The following is a 19,643-nucleotide window of genomic DNA, read 5'->3' as shown; positions in this document are numbered from 1 at the left end:
TCTGAAAATAAAAATGATGGCCTTGAGAACAGACATACTCTATTCACTCTTTTCTCAGACCCTTGAAATAAAGTCATATTGTTTTATTGATTGTTTCCTAAGAAGCTGTAACTCACAGGAGGTAAATTCCTGGCTTGCTTTACATTGCTAGTGGACAGAACAGCCAAGGCACATACCACAGCAGCTCCCACACTTTATGCAGACGAGTTCCAAGGAGAACACTGTCACTCTTGAAAGAGCACAGGCCAAAGATAGACTATCCAATTGTGGAAATGTCATGGATACACAGTATGGCCCCTGTGTTCCACCCAGCATGCTTTCAGTACCCTTCTTGTGGATTTCCCTTAGAGCCTTAGCACTCCTATCCCCTCCCTCCTAGCATTTCTACTAAGCCTAAACCCACTTGGGGGACTGACTTAGCACGCTATTCCGAGGATAACTGCTAGTGGAGCAGGTATTCTATGGACTTGAACAAGTTCTCCCAGTTTATCCAATTAAGACATTGTATCACATTAAAATATTAAGGATTATTATTATTCTTAAAATAACAATAATATATATTATTAAAATATGGTATTTATTATATGGAAATATAATATTATTATAATTAAAGGTGTAATTATAGATATCATATAGGGTATAGTAGACATGAAAGTGATACTTTGTCCTTCCTTCTCTGCCCACTATTTTAATTCCATATTCATATATGGTCATTTCATTTTCCTCGGGCTCTCCTACTGACTACTTATAAAGCTGTTCATTGGTAATTATGATTCTGTGCACACACGGTACTAGGGATGATGAATTGTAACTAACTTCAAAATTGTAGGCTCTCATCGCCACTACCGCCCGCTAACGTCACAGGAAGCATTATCAAGGATGACATAGGATTAATATCTGACAAGGGAAGATTCAAATAATGTAGTCTTTCTTAATCATTAGGGATGTTCTAATGCTTCAACTCTAAGTCATTACTAATCAAAACCATTTAGCTACACAATCTGGATACTATACATGGATTTCCAGCCACTGACAAAGAGCTGTGTGAGATCCAAGGTTCAGAGTCACAAACGCTCCTGTTATAGGCTCCAGTTATAGCTCCTGTACCATCTAAGAATGAGCTCTGACTGAACATTTGAAACTTCATTCTCATTAATAATTACAAGACAATTTAATTTGGTAATGCTTTGTATTTTCTTGCCTACAGATAGGCTATTACTGTTATTTACTATAATTGTTTTAAATATTTTTAAAGTCACATGTTTTCCTATATTTATATATAATTTATATATAATATAATTTCTATATTACAGCATAAAATACATGCCATTTATGCATTATATATGTTGGAATTTCATAATGTAGAAAAACAATTTTCAACATAAATTGTGTAATCATTCTATTTAAATTGCTAGTTTTAAGAGATGATATGAAGAAGTACCATATGATTTGCTTCATTCCTGAATTGAAGTTAAAAAAAAATTGTGCACATCCATTCCCCAATGTGATGGCAAAAATCATAAAATATATGCATTACTAAAAGAGCAGCTCATAGAGTAAAGCAAAGATTCCAAGTGACCAACTTCAAAGAAAGCCTTTCCTGAGGTGACTCTAGGTGCAAAAAAGAAAGGGCTCTCTTGGTTTTCTTTGATCTTCCCTGCAAAGAGATAAGAAGGAGATGAAAGGAAAGCGGTGGGGATAACAGCAAGTATAATTTAGTAACTTTTGGTGCAGACATCAGATTTCCATAGTGGGAACTCTTTGCGCAAATGAATCCATGGGAACTGACAACTTGGAACATCCCGGGACAGGTGGGGGAGGGGTGATCAAATATCTGCAGGAGCTGTGCTATTCACACTCACATGACTACAGAACTAGGAGACTACTAAATACAAAGAGAAAAGCAAGCAAGCTTCCAAACTAACCAAAAATTCTCATGTATTAGAAACCACGATGAATTAAAATAGTTTAACTATATTGACACAAAATCTTAAAAGGGGACAAAATAAAAAAAAAGTTGGAAAACATACATAAAAATTTTAAATTTGAAAATTGAAAATATTACTATTGATCCTGAGAAAACTAGGAAGATTAATACAAAATAATATTTAAGGAAAACAATTGTCAAGATACTAATGTTTTCTAAAAAAAAAAAACTTTACAGAACAAAGGCATTACTAACAACAGCTTTGTAAACCCAGGAAAAACTGAAATCATCATACACTACTCTGCCCTAAGCAGGAAAACTTCACACATGCAGCTTCATAACCCATCAATCTATAAGTAAGAACAATGCAAAGCAAATGAGCAAATATTTTTAAAATGCTATCAATAGTGTAAACTATTACAAATATGCAAGAAATCTCCAATAAAGTTTCTGAACAGATAAAAAAATGTTATATATTACAGAAATAAAACATATAATGATACATAAGTGATTCTATATATTCAAAAATACTAGTACTATATTGAAAGTTATTCTAATTCATTATAATAATGTAATTCATTTAAAATGGATAAATCATTCCTTAATTTTGAAAAATACAGACATTATTTCTCAGTATAATTTATATTAATGAGAAATACAAATAAAAAATAATAGTTTGCAAAGAAATGCTTAGTGCTAAAGAGATTGCTTTAAATTTGTTTGTTAATAAAAAGAACTAATAACAATTCATTTGTTTTTCTAAAAAGCAAAAAATTAATAACAATGGAATTTTTACAAATGTGTTCAACAATGCCGGATAAGGACACCAGGGGCAAAATGACAAGCAATTATCTTCATGAACAGTGTTGAAGTTAGATTCAACAAAATGATATCTAACTTAGTAAATCAACAAATTATAGAAAAGATTACTTATGATGGAAAGTGTGAATTCATAAAAGGAATTCAAGGATGGTTCAAATATTTACGTTAATATCAGAAGCATACTATATCTATAATATGAAAGACAAAGGATGCGTGGTCAACAGATGCACAAGAGGCCCTTGGTAAAATGTAGTCACTTCATGAAAAAAGCTGAACAAATTAGGAAAAAAAAGAAGTGTATCTTAATGTAAAGATCACTTACAAAATCAAAAAGTTAATATTTTTAATATGGAAAAGTTAAAAGCTTTCTGACACTTGGAGCAAGAAGAGAATGCTAATTTTCACAGCTTTTATTCAACATCATACAGGAAGTCCTCTTCAAAGTAATCAAGCAGGAGAAAGGAAGAAAAGACATCCAAATTGGGAAAATGAAATTCAAATCATCACTTTTGCAGATGCCATGATCAAATATATCAAAACCCCAAAAATCTTTACCAGAAAGACCCTTTAAGTCATGATTGAATTCCTCAGTGCTTAAAGGTACAAAACTCACATGCAAATGTGAATAGTGGTCTCATGTCCTAATAGTGAATTAGCTAACATGGATATCAGTTCAGTATGTTTTATAACGGATACAGATACATAAAAATGCATTTAACAAGATAGAGGAAATATACCTATCATAAAAATAATAAAAACACTAGTTAGATAAGTTTAAGAAGCATACACATCACACACACACACATACCACATGCACACACACCACACATACACATTACACACACACCACACACACACATTACACACACACCACACATAGACACTCACACACATATACCACACACATCACACATACACACACACACACACCACACACACCACATGCACACACATCATACATACACACACACCACACACACCACATGCACACACACACCACACACATCATACATACATACACACACACACCACATGCACACACACACACCACACGCATCCCACACATCATACACACACCACACACACACACACATACACACACACACCACATACACATAACACACACATACACACACACACACACACACACACACACACACACACACACACACACACAAAATGGAAATGCCTCCCATGTTCATGGAGGAAAGACTTAACAATGTGAAAACTTTTCCATTGCCCAATGAGAAGCACAGATTCAGTGAGATCTCTACCAAAATGCCTATGATAATCTTCAAAGATCTACAAAAAAAAAAAACCAGAAAAAGAAAATTCCCTACCTAATCTTATCTAGATTAAAAAAACAAAGCAATTCGTGATCCTCCTACCTCTGCCTCCTGCAACAAATCCTACCAGAGGGGAAAACATAATTAGAAAATACTATATGAAAAAAAATATTTTCAACAAAAGAAAAAAAGCAACAATTAACACACACACACACACACACACACACACACACACACACACACACACCCCAAACTGGAAGCATTATATCTTAATGTAGACTGTTCTCCAATGATATTGTGTCAAAACAACATGATATTTATATAAATTTAGATGCACAGACTGATGAAGTATAATAAAGTGCTTAAAATGAGCTCTGGCATCTCCAGACAACTACTTACTTCCTTGCATCATAAAGATACATGTGTACTTTTGCTGGGGATGTAAATCAGTTCAGATAATGGTAAGCCTTGTAGAGGTCCCTCGTGAGAAGGGAGTTAGTACCCATGATCCACCAATCCTGACACTGATAATGTGTATTAGTTACTTTTCTTGTTGCTGTTTCAACATAGCTGATAAAAAGCACTTTAAGGAGAGAAGGGGGTTTTGATTAGCAGTCCATCCATTATGGCACTTAGAAGTAAGAGAACCTCCAGATATGGTAACGGGATCATGATGAACCTGGCCATAGTGTATTTTCACTAAGAGCTTGTCAGCTTGGCTTTTTATTTTCATTGAAAATAGATATTTTTAATACACTATAACCTCACTATGGTTTGCCCTCCCCTAACCCGTCCCAGATCCTTCCCACTTCCCCACCACCCAAATCTATAGCCTTTCTTTCTCTCTGTCACTGGGATACAAAGAGGCATCCAGAAGAATAATAAAAATATAATTAGACAAAATATAAACAAATAATCTGGAATAGGACAAAAACACAAACAAAAACAGAAGCAAAAAGAGTCATAAACCTCAAGAAACACATATAGATACAGAGATAAGCACGTTTATTTGCACATGCAGAAATCACATAAAAACACAAAACCCAAAAACCATAATATATACCCAAAGGACCTGTAAGGTTCAAAACAAGAAAGCAACAAAAGCCCTGACAAAGTATTATGAGTAAAGAACCTTCAAAAGTGTCACTGAGTTCACATTGTGTTGGCCATCTACTGGTGGGCATTGGGCCTGGCCTTCCGAGCGGTTTGTATATGCGGTGAGACTGTGGGCGGAAACTAATTTTTCATTTGTAAGCGGTTATCAATTGGAGACAGCTTCTGGTTTAAGGATGTGGGCTTATGTCCACTTCCCCTCTCAGCACTAGGACCCCATCTAGCCAAGACCTGTGCAGGCCCTGTGCATGCTGCCACCGTCTCTGTAACTTCATATTTACACTGTCCTGCTGTCATTTAGGAGGCCTTATTTCCTTGGTGCCCTCCACCCCTTCCAGCTCTTAAAATCTTTCTGCCTCCTCAGAGGCTTTCTTGAGCCCTGAAAAGGGGAAATTGATGGAGACATCCCATTTAGGATGGTCTCTCTACACTTGCCCAGCAGTGGGTCTCTGTACTGATCTGTATCTACCGTAGCGGGAAGCTTCTTTGATGATGGCAGAGGATGACACTGATCTGAGTAGAGCAGAATGTTGTTAGGAGACATTGTCCTGCTTTGTTCCTTCAGCATAACTGTAGTATTTTGTTTTCCCTTAACGTCTCTGGCCTATCTATCTAGTCTCAGGTTGGTGGCCACACAAGCAGTGTCAGGCATGGGTTCCACTTCGTGAAGTGGACCTTCAATCCAGTCAGGTATTGGTTGGTTGGTCCCAAAGGCTTTGTGCCACTATTGCACTAGCACTTCTTGCAGGGAGGTCATCCTTGCAGATCTAAGGTTTTGTAGCTGGATTAGTGTTTACCTTTCTCCTTTGGAAGTGCGCAGAGTACCTTCAAGAGCCACGAACACTGGTCAGTAGGGATGAAGGCTTTGTGTAGGCACCAGTTCGACTTCTCCATGTCTAATGATTTGTGTAGGTGTTGTCTTCAGCAACAGGCCTAACCATCAGCTTGTGGAGAGCAACCAACAGCCTTGGCAATAGCCTGGGTTGTTTGGGAGTCCCCATGGAGCCCTTTGGCCATGAATTCTGTTAGATGTCACCCATTCCTGGAACTGGAGGTTTCATTTGGTGACAAGAGATGTTCAGTTGGGGTGCCATCTCCCCCATTATTTGGCTATTCCATTTAGATCACCTTCATATGTGTTTTAGGAAGCTTCTGCTGTGTTAGGTTCCCATATGACCCCTCAAATGGCCCTCAGTTTTTGCTGGCCCTCACCCTATTTCTTTCCTCACTGACCTCCTTCCTACTCCTTCCTGTTTGTTCCTATTGTTCCAGCAACCTCACCCCTACCCCCACCCCCACCAACATCCTTCCATAACTCTCTATTCTATAGGACCTTCCTAAGGTAATCCAACCCTCTCCCCACCCCTGGCATGCCAGTTCCTAACTCTATACCTAACCTTTGTAATGATATGGATTGTAACTTGCTTAAAGACTTAGCAGCTACCATCCACATATAAGTAAATATATACCATGTTGTCATTTGGGGTCTGGGTTGCCTAACTCGAGATGATGTTTTTTTTCTAACTCCATCCATTTACCCGAGGAATTCATGATTTCATTTTTTAACAGTTGAGTGATATACTGTTGTATAAATGTACATTTTCTTTATCAATTCTTTCACCAATGGACATCTAGGCTGTTTCTAATTTCTGGCTATTATGAATAGAGAACACTGGTGAACTAGTGTCTCTGTAGTAGGATGTAGAGTCCTTTGAGAATATTCCCAAGAGTGGTACAGTCCACCTTAAGGAAAATCAATTCCTATCTTCCTGAGCAACCTCCCTACTGATTTCCATAATGAGTATCCAAGTTTGCACTCCCACCAGCAATGTTTGTCCCTTACTCCACACTTTGCCATCGTTACCTGTCATTTGTTTTATTGACCTTGGCCATTCTGACTGGTGCAAGACAGAATCTCAAAATAATTTTGATTTTCATTTCCCTGTTGACTAAGGAGTTGAACATTTCTGTAAGTACTTCTCAGCCATTTGTGTTTCATTTCTTCTTCAGTCATTCAACTCTTAGGGTAGTGCAACCCACCTTCAGGTGGGGTTGTACCTTCTCAATAAAACCTCTCTGGAAATTCCCTTACAGACAGGCTTCTGGGTATTTCCCCTGAGTTATCTAAATCTAATAAAGCTGAAAATGAAGATTAACCATCCCAGAAAGCATGCTAAGGAAATGAAACGCATACGTCAAAGAGCTTTCCTCACTCCCGTGTTCCCTGAAGTCCTGTCACAGAAGACCATGCAAGTACCCAGTGTTTGTAAACAGACCAAGAAAGAAAATGTGGGACAAACACACAATGCAAATTTTTCATCTTTTAAGTGAGTAAAGTGCTATCGTTTGTGGAAACATGGAAGGAACAAATTGATAAACCTCAAACAGAGCAGTTTGGTAATTTTCTTTCTACATAAATATTCTATGCTAAACATTGAACACATTTGTATGTTGGACATTTCTACTGCTGTAAATCATTCACTAATTATTTTGCCTTTAATATTTCTGTAGTAATTAAAGTTGTGACAAGAACTTTATAATTTTTTTATAATTGTCTTGCCCTCATTCTGATGGGGAAATACATTTGAGTCTATAAATTTAGTTAAACATTTGATATTTAAAGAGAAGATACACTTTTATAATGACGTTGATTGAATTTTGAATTGTGACTTTTTTATTCAAATGAAAGATTTTACACTTCTCCTAAAAAATTGTTACAGTAAGTGAATTTTTTCCTGGTCCAAAATAAAATTCTATGAAACACAATAAAAAAATTGTTTATTAAATTATAAAATGTGAAAGAAAACATATTTCTGAAAATTTGTGTTATATGAGTAGTAGATCCTCCTTGATATAATCATGTTCCAACATGATTTTTATAAAGACAGGAAGATTTGTTTTTATCTCTACATGTATGTTGCATTGGGAAATTATTCAGCTTTGGGTTTGCCCTGCAAAGCCTGGCAGACAGCAGGGATAACAAACTAGCAGGTGTGACCATGATAATTAAAGATATTAATAGCGTTTGGATGCATTTCATGACTCCTGTTAACTTTTATGGCTTGACTTGTCCTGGATGAGACATAATTCTAAAGCAAGACGCCTCAAAGCTTTTCTTCTCATCAAGCATAAAGAATCACTCATCTCCATGCTTTGATCACAGCAACTACTTGGTATTTTTGTCTCTGAAAACCATTATTGAAGTAAATACTAGGAATGCTTATTTCTGTGGGGAAGTTAAATCCTGCTGGGATTCTAAGCCAGTGATCTCAAAATGCTAATATTTTTCAATATTCTGAATATATTTGAGTTTCATATTCTCAAGATTTTATGGCTGTATGGAGTATTTAAAGAATTACAGGCCTGATACTGAAATCTATTTCAGTATATTTGTAATAAATGTGAATTTTAGCAATGCAAATGCACTGAATAGTATCAATAAATGAAGGTTGGCATCGGTGCAGATTATGTATGAAATTAAGATTGCTTCAACTATTTCATGATTTAAAGTTTTTGTTGCCAACAAAATACTTACATATAAACTATGAAATCTGTCCATCAGAAGTCATGCCCTGGTTCTGCAGACATATAAGTTTTAAATAGCATCATGCTCTTCCAGGTAATCATTTTGGTTTACCCATGGTCTTGAATTCTCTACCTAATGGGGCAGTGAGTGTGGTTAGTGGTATTTCCTTGACATAAGCATCTCCGTAGTTCAAATTTACCTGGAGAATTAATGACCAAAACAATAGACCCAGTAGTTTTTAAGCATTTCCTGTTTTATATATGTCATTACTATCAAATGGTTTGGCTTGAGTTTTCAGTAACAGATGAAGCTGTTATATTCATGGATTGTCTTAAGGATGGGGCACTTTCAGGTAATGTAAGGATCCAGCAGCCCTTTATGGAAAGCAAAGATCAGGAGTCAGGTGCTATGGGTCTTCTATAAAGTAGTAAAGCTGTTGTAGCTCTTAAAGACATTAGAGACTCCATTCGGAATCATTCTACCTCTCTACCTATATGACTCAGATATCCACATACGCTGGCTTCATTCCATGTCTCTGAAATCTGCTATTCTCTTCTTGCTAATCATCTTAGTACATCATTTGACTTCCACATCCTAAATGGTAGTCAACAACATCTTCTACCCACCTGAGCTACAGAGCAGCTGGCTCTCTCTGGGTGCCTTAGTTGAAACAGCATAGAAAAGACTGTAGATTCTGTTGTATTTTGGAGTCAAAATCTGGGGTAATTTGTACTGGGTTGTGGATTTCTCATGCATACAACTGAGAAATAATGATAATGGAAGCTACCATGAAAGGATGGATGTAGATGGTAGAGCTGACCACTGTCCTTGTGCCTCTTTGTAAGATCCCAAATTACTTAAATGCACTGTATTTGGAGTTATATCAGTTACTGTGATCTTTATCACCTTGATTAATTTTTTTTGTTTTCAGTAACTCAAATTTATTAGTTCCATAATTAATTAAAAAAACAAATGTAGATTAATTGGTATTAAATAAAATGAACATGAATACATTTCACTAATATAAATTATGATTATGCTCTTGAGAACCTACGCATTTTAATATAATGAACACTATTTTCATAATAATATATATATAATGAACAAATTGAACAAAGACCAAGGAAATTAAGGTTCCGATTAATGAATACTTTTAATCCTTTCTTTTTCAATATTTACATTTAAAACTATAATAATTTCAGTATACCTCGAAATGATATAAAGTAAAAAAAAAACATGGTAATATATTGAGAATGTGTATCCATAATATTCTATTTGTTTTCAGATTAATTTTTTGAAGACTGAAGTGGAAAGAAAGAGCAAGATGATCCGTGACTTACAGAATGAGGTAATTTTCATGTTACAGGATAATTGTACATTAACCGAAGAATACACAACAAGTGCACATAGGACTTTACCAGAAGTTTGCAGAATTTCAATGCTGAGTTGAGCTTCGGTAGCCTAGTAATGGAGAAGAAAAGCGACAATAAGAGTCACTGTCTCAGAGCTGCAATGAGCTTAGGAAATACAAAGGACTTCATTTCTTTGATTTTTATTTTGCAAGATAATTGGAAACTATCTCTAGGTTTGACTATTAAATCTGATTTTTTTAAATTTGTCATTCTCTACATGCAGAGAAGACCATGTTAAAGGTTAACATCTGATGTTTCTGCAATGATAAGAAAGAATACATGTAGATATTTACTTTGTAAACAAGCAGGTTTAAGTTTCTTGAAAGCATGGGGAAGGGCTTGGGCTTGCCTCTACTGGATGAGCCTCCCCATGGGAGGGCCTTGCCTTCTTGCGGGGAGGGGGGCAAGGGGGAGGCTGGGAGGGCTGGAGGAGGGAAGAGGGGGATCTTTGACTGCTGTGTAAAATGAATGAAAAAAATTTCTTAATAAAAAAGAATAAAATGATAAGGCATATAAAAAAGGAGTCTATGAATGAAGCAGCAAAAGAACTAAAGCCAACGAACACTATTGTAGAGAAAACTCTAGTAAATTAAAAAGAAAACCCTTTTCAGTTCAGCTCTGCAAATATGTGGCTGTAAATCTCTCTAAGGTAATCATTCCATCTTCTTGCCTCAGTGAACACAGTGCAGTGGAGGGGATAAGGTATTTCATAATGTAATGGAGTGCTTCAGGTCACTATTCCTAATGGATTCCCACACTGCCCGTAGATGAATAGGTGGTAAGTTTTGCCTCGCATACACCCTGAGTCCAAGATGTGCTTGGGATATTTTATTAATATTTCCTCACAACGTTCTAACTTTATTCCTGGTGACTTGCCTTTCTTGAGATGACTTTCAAGCAGACCATTATTATGCACAACTTTGTACCTAACATTTAAAGCACAATATGAATCATCCACATAAATCCCTAGAGCTACTGGGGAAAGTACCAATGACCAAGCAGCTCAGCATGGCAGAACTTAGCTGTCTCAAAGATCTGGAGGCAACATGTCAGAAATAAAATCAGCGTAGCTCAGCTCTGTCTGAAGGTTTGGGACATTATCCTTCCCTTTTTCCTCCTGGTGTTTGCTGCCTTGGGGTAGTACCACTCTCTGACTTAGGGGAGTACCACTCCAGTTCCCACTTGTGTCTTCATAGCGACTCACCTCTGTGTCTAAGGTCACTATATGCCATCTCCTTTTCGTATAAAAAAATCTATTACTAACTTTAGTACCCACTCTACTCTGTTATGACATTGTTTGGTTGTGATTACATGTGTAAAAATCCTAGTTCTAAATCAGTTCACTTTCTGAGTTTCCAAGTAGATGTGAATACAGGATGCAAACCATTCTACTAGTTTTGGTATTTTGGTAGATTGACACAAGTATCTTAGCAACTTTTAATAGGTAAGGATCAGAAATATTATTGACTGTAAGTCTGGGTGTCTTTGGGGAGGAATAAGGAATTTTAACTTAGACACGTCCACCAACCACCAGGAAAGAAATGCTTTATTTCTTGTGGGTAAAATGATTTTTAGTTACTTATTCATGTAAAAAAAAGTGGTTAATTTTGGTGGTTTGTTGTTTCTGGGTGCAATTTCAAGCAAGCAAACTAGCAAAGAATGCATTTTACTCTCTGAGTCAGGGCTGGAAATGTCCATTGTAAAGTCGATGTGATTGAAATGGCCAAAGTGTAATAGCCAGAAAAGTAAATATGAAAACTGCCTCTATCATATACAACCATTAAAAAGAACTGTCCATTCAGCAAGGGCACAGTGTTTTGATTTGGCATTTCAGAGGTAAGGCTCTCTCATTGTAGAGATACTCATTCTCTCAGGGCAGTTTACAGTCTGCCTTGGACATCCCTTTTTTTCATGTTATAAACAACTAACTCTACTGTGTGAATTACTACTGAGAATACTGGTGAGATACTTGCACTTGTGGAATCTTAGAATCTCTCAGATTGGGAATTCATCTGTGTTCACAGTCATATTTGCACCATTTTTTTCTTATCTGATGGAAGATTATGCCCGTATTCTTCATAGAAAAGTAAATGTGAATTCTTGTTTTTGTGGCGTTTGTTAAAGTCACTTTACCATTCATATACTTGGAACTGTTGGCATTTTGGAACATATGAAAACAATACATGTTAGAGACATGTGGAACTTGTTAAGCCCCCAACAAAAGTAAGCAAGTACAATCATCATTGTTATTAGGTTTTGAGGTAATTAACTCAAGTAGTGGTTTAAGCAATAAAACTCCATAAATAAAAATACAAAGTCTACTTGGCCTCTACCCTGTATTCACAGACATCATTCATATCCTCATGAGTCTTTCTATAAAGCAAACAAAAGTCCCAGTCATCCAATTCACATCCCCCCATCACAGAAACAGGGACTAATGAGAATTCCCTTGGCTTGCTCTACCAGAAATCTCCAGAGATGATTCTAAATTACTGACATGCCTACAGCAATCACTGCAGCCAGGGAAATGGGTAGTTTAGTTAGTCATGTCTTCTTCACATAGCTGTCCTTAGGTTGTTTAGGGTTCCTTCAACTGAAACCAAATAGATTTCCCTTGAGAAAGGAGGGTTCACTAAAGAAGATACCAGAGCAATTTATATATATATATATCTTGGAAAACACTGACACTTCTATTACCTCCTGCCTTCCAAATGCTTTCCTATGGTAAACTCCAGACCGTAGAGTGTAACATCATAGTTTAATAATTTGTGATAGCCAAGTCAAGCAGAATACACTGAAGTACTGTCTTTACTAGCATTGCTCCCTCATCTAGACTTCCTTCTCATTCTATATTAGGAGTCTGCTCTCTCTCTCTCTCTCTCTCTCTCTCTCTCTCTCTCTCTCTCTCTCTGTTGTTTATTTCTTTCCTCTATTCATCATCTCCACAACAATGGTGGCAGAAAACATTTCTGACATGACACTAAACAGTCCCCTCCACCTCTGCGTTTTGAGAGAGATGGAGAGCTGCTGTCATTTTAACTGTCCAGGTTTCCTTCCTCCCTTGCACGTGCTTACCATCTCCCCAGCTCTGTGCATCCCAGAGCCAGTGCCATCACTGCTCTACGGGCCCACACAGCTTTTGTGCCTCAGCTTGTCACGGTTTTACTCTCTTAGTAGAGCCTCATTTAGTCTTTATTCAAGCACACGGACTAAATCCAGGAGAGTTAAGAAGTTACAGATTACTAGAGATTTTAGAAAAGGACACTCATGAGAAATTTCAGAAAATCTAAGAAGCAAAAAGGAGTGTTTCTTACATAACAGGACGGATGAATGGACTCCATGGGTGAAATGTTAGAGGAAGAAGCTAAAAGATTACAAAATATACACATATTTCAGAGCACCCGTAGTGAAAAGCAGTGACCCCAAAAGGTCATTATTTCAGCGTCACGAAAATCATTCCTCTGTACTATACCTAAATGAAAGTCTATGAAGTTCCCATTTAAGACAATTTGCAGTCTCATAAAATTCATGCATATCAGACATCCTCCTATCTCACTGTTTGACTCCTCACAGCAGTTAATGTTTCTGGCTTGGATTATGTAGCCACTGATCTACTTGTTCATTCTCATTCTACGCTTTGCAGTAGTAGAGGGCACATTGCATAAAAATCTACCTATTAATATATATTAAGTCTGTAGTGCAATTATATTAACAATAAAAATATTGATTATTTTTCAAATTACAAGATGAAGACTAATTTTTCAGCAATATATTCTCCATGCATTTTCTGGACCATATTAGACATTTGATAAATGTTCATTGAGTAATGATAAATATTCCTTTACTAGACTGTATTTTTCATAATTTGAGTGGAATGAGCCACTTTCAATATCTCATAGTAATGAAATTATGAGGATTATGTCTTTTCACATTTCTCAAATGCATATATGTGACATACAAATACACATACAAGTAGATAAATAATGAAATAAATTTCAGACATATAGAGTAGCTTGATATCATGGATAATCAGCAAAGTTCATGTTAATCGCTGATACTAAAATCTACTCCTGTCTTTTTTTATATCAAAGAGAGACAACTCTTACATTCAGCTAGTGATGCACGACACTGAAAAAGCAAAAAATATAAAAAAGAAAAACAGGAAATAAAAATAAAGGATGGAAGAGAAAGAAGGAGGAAGTAAAGCAGGAAACATGGGGGGAAAAAAAGCTTGATGTGGGTTGAGGTTCCCAAAAGTGGATTGCTCTAGAGATTTACATTTATTTTTGTGGGGTGTGTGTGTGTGTGTGTGTGTGTGTGTGTGTGTGTATGATAAATGCAGGTTCCCATAGAGGCCATAGGTGGTTGTGAGCCACTCACTGTGAATGCTAGGAAAAGAATTCAGATGATACATTGTCTGTGTACTAAGCCACATCTCCAAGTCAGGAGAGAATTTTGCCAACATCAGTGACTCAGTCATTTTCACCTGTGAATTTAACTAGTAATATAAGGGATTTGGATTTTAAAATCCTCATGATTCCTTAAATTTCAGCTGTAAGAGTCAGTAATTTTAGACATTTAGTTTATAGAAACAAGAATATGTAACTTGGTTGGTGATCTCTGAGTGGTAAACAAACTCAGTGTGAATTCCTGAGTGCCCATGAGTCTAACAAGCAGTGGTCTAGATTACTCTAAATGGTGTTTGGATTTACCTGAAGATTTTCTGAATATTCAAGAAGTGCTTGTGTTTCTTTGTACTGTTATAAAATAAATGTCAACATTACCTGCCCTGTCCTTTGTAGATATCTTAGAAAAGTGAACCATCTGCACTTATGGGTATCAGTCAAGCCACTTCCATGATTTCATCATTTAACATGTATTTATGGTACTAAGGTATTAATTATTTTTTTACAAATCTGTACAGGTTTCTGATTTATCTCCAGTTAGTACACAATATTGGAAATGTTTTTAAACAATTACTTAGAAGTATAAACTCCATGTTCCGTCTTCAAGATAGTGTGAACTATCAGTACTTGGAAGGGGAAAAAAGGTCCGAACTTAGGAATAAAAAGGCATAGTAGTTCCATGTATCATCTATCTGTCTGTCTATCTCTATCAATCTATCTACCTTTCTATATCTGTCATCTATCTGTTTAACATTTCTCACCATCTACCATCCTAATTGTTTATACTCTAATATATCTATTTCAGTTTCAGTAATTAAATGTTACTTAAACAGAGACACCAATGCCAGCCACACAGTTCTTTTGAGGGTAAAATTGTGCAGTTATAAAGACAACTACCATTGTTCCCTTCCTTTTTCTTTACTAATTAATGTAAAATGTGATTGTATAGATTTACACTTATTAGTATACTCTTTACTTAAAACTTGCCTAGTAATACACACATTTGCCTAAAACATGGTCCCAAACAGAATGCCACAGTTAGCTTTAAAAATATTTTTTCATGTAATAATTAAGAATTTTAAGATGATGAGATTATCCTGGATGACACTGAGAGTGATTCAAATTACTCACAAAAGTCTTTATGATAAAGAAACAGAGGACCTGAAAGATAAACTCCACAGATAAAGGCACCTTCGTGCCTGATGATGGAGTTCTAGCCATGGACCCACAATAGAAATGGAAGGGAATAATGCTGAAAGGGAAGAATCCCCTCTAAAGAGTTGTTCCCTGACCCACACAAGCGAGTCATGGCATGTGAGCACCCCTGCACATACACACATACAAAATGAACAGAGTAGGGTAAGAGTGTGAGAGAGGATAGAGAGAGAAAGAGAGAGAGAGATCTGACTCCTGCACAGGGTAAGACGCTGTATGAAGAGGAAGCAAGAGAGGTTGGGAGATTGGAAGACAGAAAAACTTGAGCTAGAGCCAAGGACTGCCAACAGCTCAAGAAGATAAAAGAGACAAGGAGCAAGTCTACCTTGGGAAGCTCTGGAGGAAGCTCGCCTCTTGGAAGAGGCAAGGGACAGATTCACTCTGGGATCTCTGGATGGATCTCAAACTCTGTGATTTTGCCCAAATGATTTCTAAATTTTGTCTTGTTTCTTTCTAGGACCACATAACACATTTCTATTGTTAGCTACTATCTTCATCAGCATTCTATTGCTATGAAGAGACACCATGACCAAAGCAATTCTTAATAAAAAAAAAAAAAGCATTTAATTGGGGATTGCTTACAGTTGCAGAGGTTTAGTCCATTGTCATCTTAGTAGGGAGCATGGCCACATGCAGGCAGATAAGCTGCTGGAGAAGTAACTGGGAGTTACACCCAGATCCATAGGCTACAGAAGAAAGAGCTAGACACTGGGCCTGGCTGGGGCTTTTGAAACCCCAGTTGGTACCAGAAAGCAAAATATTGCTGTGACAGCCTGACCATGCTTCTTGTTGCAGAATGTGGACTTTGAGACTTTGGATTAGGAAAGTAGTTGAATGTTTTGATGGGTGCTTAATGAGCCATATTAGACTGAACATAGAAGATAGTGATGCTGAGAGTGATATAGATAATGATGGCCCAGCTCAGGGTATTTCAGAGGAGAATAATACTAGTAGGTAGCCTAGAGACCACCCTTGTGATATTTTGGCTTTCTGCCCTTGTCCTAAAAATCTGTCTGAGACTAAATTGAAGAGTTTTTGATTAATAGCATCAGCAAAGGCCATTTCAAGACTGCCTGGTATTGAATGTGTCATGTGGTTATTAGTGGTCACTCTTATACATATCTACAATGAAAAGGAGCAAGGTGAGCAAGGAAAAATACAAAATGTACAGTTGGAGGAGAAAGGGAGCATAAGCAGATGTAATGAGCTAAACCCAGTGCTCAAGAGGATAAAAGGTTTAAAGAAAGGCCTGATGCTAAAGGGAATGGTGACTTCAGTGCAAGACCCTTGCCCAGCTAAGCTTCCAACTTGTGAAAAGAAATTAAAGAAAAGTAAAAAGGCATTAAAGAAAAGCTTATGCAGTGAAAGACACCATAGAAAACAGAAAGCTGATAAAAATGTATTTGAATGAGGGGGCCATGTTCCAGCCCCAGCAAGCAGAAGAACCTGACAGTTTCAGCTTCACGGTTCTGGCTTTAGAGTCAAGGATACAAGACAGTGGTTGTGGAAACTTCCTCCATGACTAAGGAAAGCCACTGAGGCCAGGTCAGCAATGTCCCTACATAGGGGCTCAGAGAGGCCCTTGTGTGAAGCTATAAAAGTGAAGCCTCGATTTTGTTGAAGACCCCAAGCTTTCCTTGGGATACTTGCCAAGGAAAGCTGCTGACAGTAAGTGGAACCAGCCCAAGAGAAAGAGCTGTGTTGAGGTCAACAAAGCTGAAAAGAGCTGGAGATCTGAAGAGCATTTGGTCATCAGACATGGAGATGCAGTGTTGGAGTTTGCCCAGCTGGTTTTTAGTCTTGCTTTGGTCCAGTATTTCTTCACTATGCTCCCTTTCCTCCCTTTTGGAATGGTAGTTCACATTCTGTGCCATTGTATGTTGGAAGTATATGATCTACTCTTTGATTTTGATTTTACAAGGTGTTGCAGTTAAGATTGCCTTGAATCTCAGAAAAGACTTTGAATTTTGGACTTTTATTTTTGTTTTTTGTTTTGTTTTGTTTTTTAACATAATTTCTTTGTTGAATCTTTGGGAATTTCACATCATGCACTTTAATTCCACTCATCTCCCAGTTCCTCCATATCCTCGAGTCCTCACCCCCAAAAGAAGATTGAAAACAATACAAGCAAAGAAAAACAAATAAAAAAATAAACAAAACTAAAAACCTCTTCGCTCCTCCATCTTTCCTGTCTCTCCAACACCTCTCCATTTGGCCATGAGTGAGGAAGAACTGACCTTGATGGCATGAGCATGGGGGAGCTAGCTCCATCCCTCACCTGAGTGGGGCAGCCCCAGTGGCCTGAACTGACCCATGCCCATAGCCAGGCCAGGGGGTGGCCCACCCTAACATCTACCCCATCTAGGACCTTCTGGAGTTCATACAGGGACTGGTCCTATGGAATGATAACAGCAGGGTCTCCATGACTTTGGAACTCCGTGACTTACGGTGGCTGCAAGATATCCTAGAGGAGTTTCATTGAGGATCCAGCGATGATGGTGTACCAGAGACCAGATGCCTTGAGCCAGACCAATGACTCATTGCAATGAACAAGTAGAGCTTATTGGACAAAAGGATATACTGTGTGACACACTGCAGCTCTCAATGCCATCAGGATAAAGTTTGGACTTTTAAACAGTGTTGAGACTGTGATAGACTATGGAGACTTTTGAAGTTGGACTGAGTGTATTTTTGCATTAAGATATGGCCACAAGCCTATGGGGCTAATGAGTGGAATGTGGTGGTTTGAATAAGAATGCCCCCCACCATGGGCTCATATATTTGAATGCTTGGTCATCAGGAAGTGGTACTAGTTGAGAGGAATAAAGAGGTGTGGCCTTGTTTGAGAAAGTGTGTCACTGGGGGTGGGCTTTAGGGTTTCAAAAGCCCAAGTCAGTCCCAGTGTTTTGCTCTCTTTTTTCCTGCTGCTTGTGGTTCTTGATGTAGAACTCTCAGCTCCTTCTCTGGTACCATGCCTGCCTTCATGCCACCATGCTCTCCACCATGATGACAATCCTCTGAAACTGTAAGCAAGTTCCAGTTAAATGGAACTCCTTTATAAGAGTTGCCATGGTCATGGTGTCTCTTCACAGCAATAGAACAGTGACTAAGGCACCAATTTTGGTTATTTTATAAGTAACAGCAGAAAAATCACTAGGGAGGGATAGAATTGACATAATAAACTGGCTGTTGTTAGTGTGAATAATTTAAGTGTGCTATATGGTTCTGACATAACATGTTTCCTGGGGAGTCTATTACAATTCACCCCAGTAAGACAGGACAAGGACAGGGAAAAGAAATGACTGTGTTTAGATCCAACTTGGGGAATCAATGGTTATATCTAGGTTGCTTCCATGACCATAGGGCAGGAGTTCTTCATAGAGGAATTTGTGGCTTAGGCTGATTCATCATTCAAAAAGCTCAAGCCAACGTGAGTAAGGACTCACAAGAGCCAGCGTTCCCTGACCACCATTGGGGACGCTCCGCCGAGTTTTCCTATTCTTTGGGAGTCGCTTATTCCCTGTGTGCTGTTCACAAAACCACGGCATGGCACTTTCTTTGGCTCGTGAGTTTTATGAGCTCTCTGAGTCTCCCGAGCTTTCTCCTCGGGAGAGATTTTCTTCAGTATTCAACAAAGAGCCACAAAACAATGGCCAATTCTGTGTACTGTTATTAATTGTGAGACTGAGCTGAAATGCTAGCAAGCATTCTACTTCCTCAGGATAAAACTTAAAGATTTTGGTACAATACACATGCATTTATCACAGTTTTCTAGAGTCTTGAGCACAAACCTATATAAGGAGGCAATGATTTGAAAATATTCCCTCAAGCCTTCTGTGAAATCTTTGTCTAGTGTGGGGAAAAAAAAACCCATAAAGCCAGTAAACTAACATAGTAATAGAATAATGTGTAATAGGGGTCACATACTTTATTCTT

At 37.6% G+C, this 19,643-nt stretch overlaps 1 protein-coding gene across 3 annotated transcripts in view; it reads left to right on the top strand.

The window, feature by feature from the left end:
* Window positions 1-19,643, top strand: part of Luzp2 (leucine zipper protein 2) — a 358,969-nt gene that overhangs the window by 196,422 nt on the left and 142,904 nt on the right. For all 3 annotated transcript variants that reach the window (XM_052760867.1, XM_052760870.1, XM_052760869.1), the window contains exon 5: window positions 9,960-10,022. In XM_052760867.1, the coding sequence (XP_052616827.1) occupies window positions 9,960-10,022 (63 nt within the window). The remainder of the gene's footprint in view (window positions 1-9,959; window positions 10,023-19,643) is intronic.

Source organism: Peromyscus californicus, unplaced genomic scaffold (genome assembly GCF_007827085.1).
Source record: "Peromyscus californicus insignis strain IS unplaced genomic scaffold, ASM782708v3 Scaffold_4__1_contigs__length_199733344, whole genome shotgun sequence".
In the NCBI taxonomy this organism is placed as follows: domain Eukaryota; kingdom Metazoa; phylum Chordata; class Mammalia; order Rodentia; family Cricetidae; genus Peromyscus; species Peromyscus californicus.
Note: the sequence above shows the minus strand (reverse complement) of the source record. Positions and strands in the feature narration are given on the sequence as shown.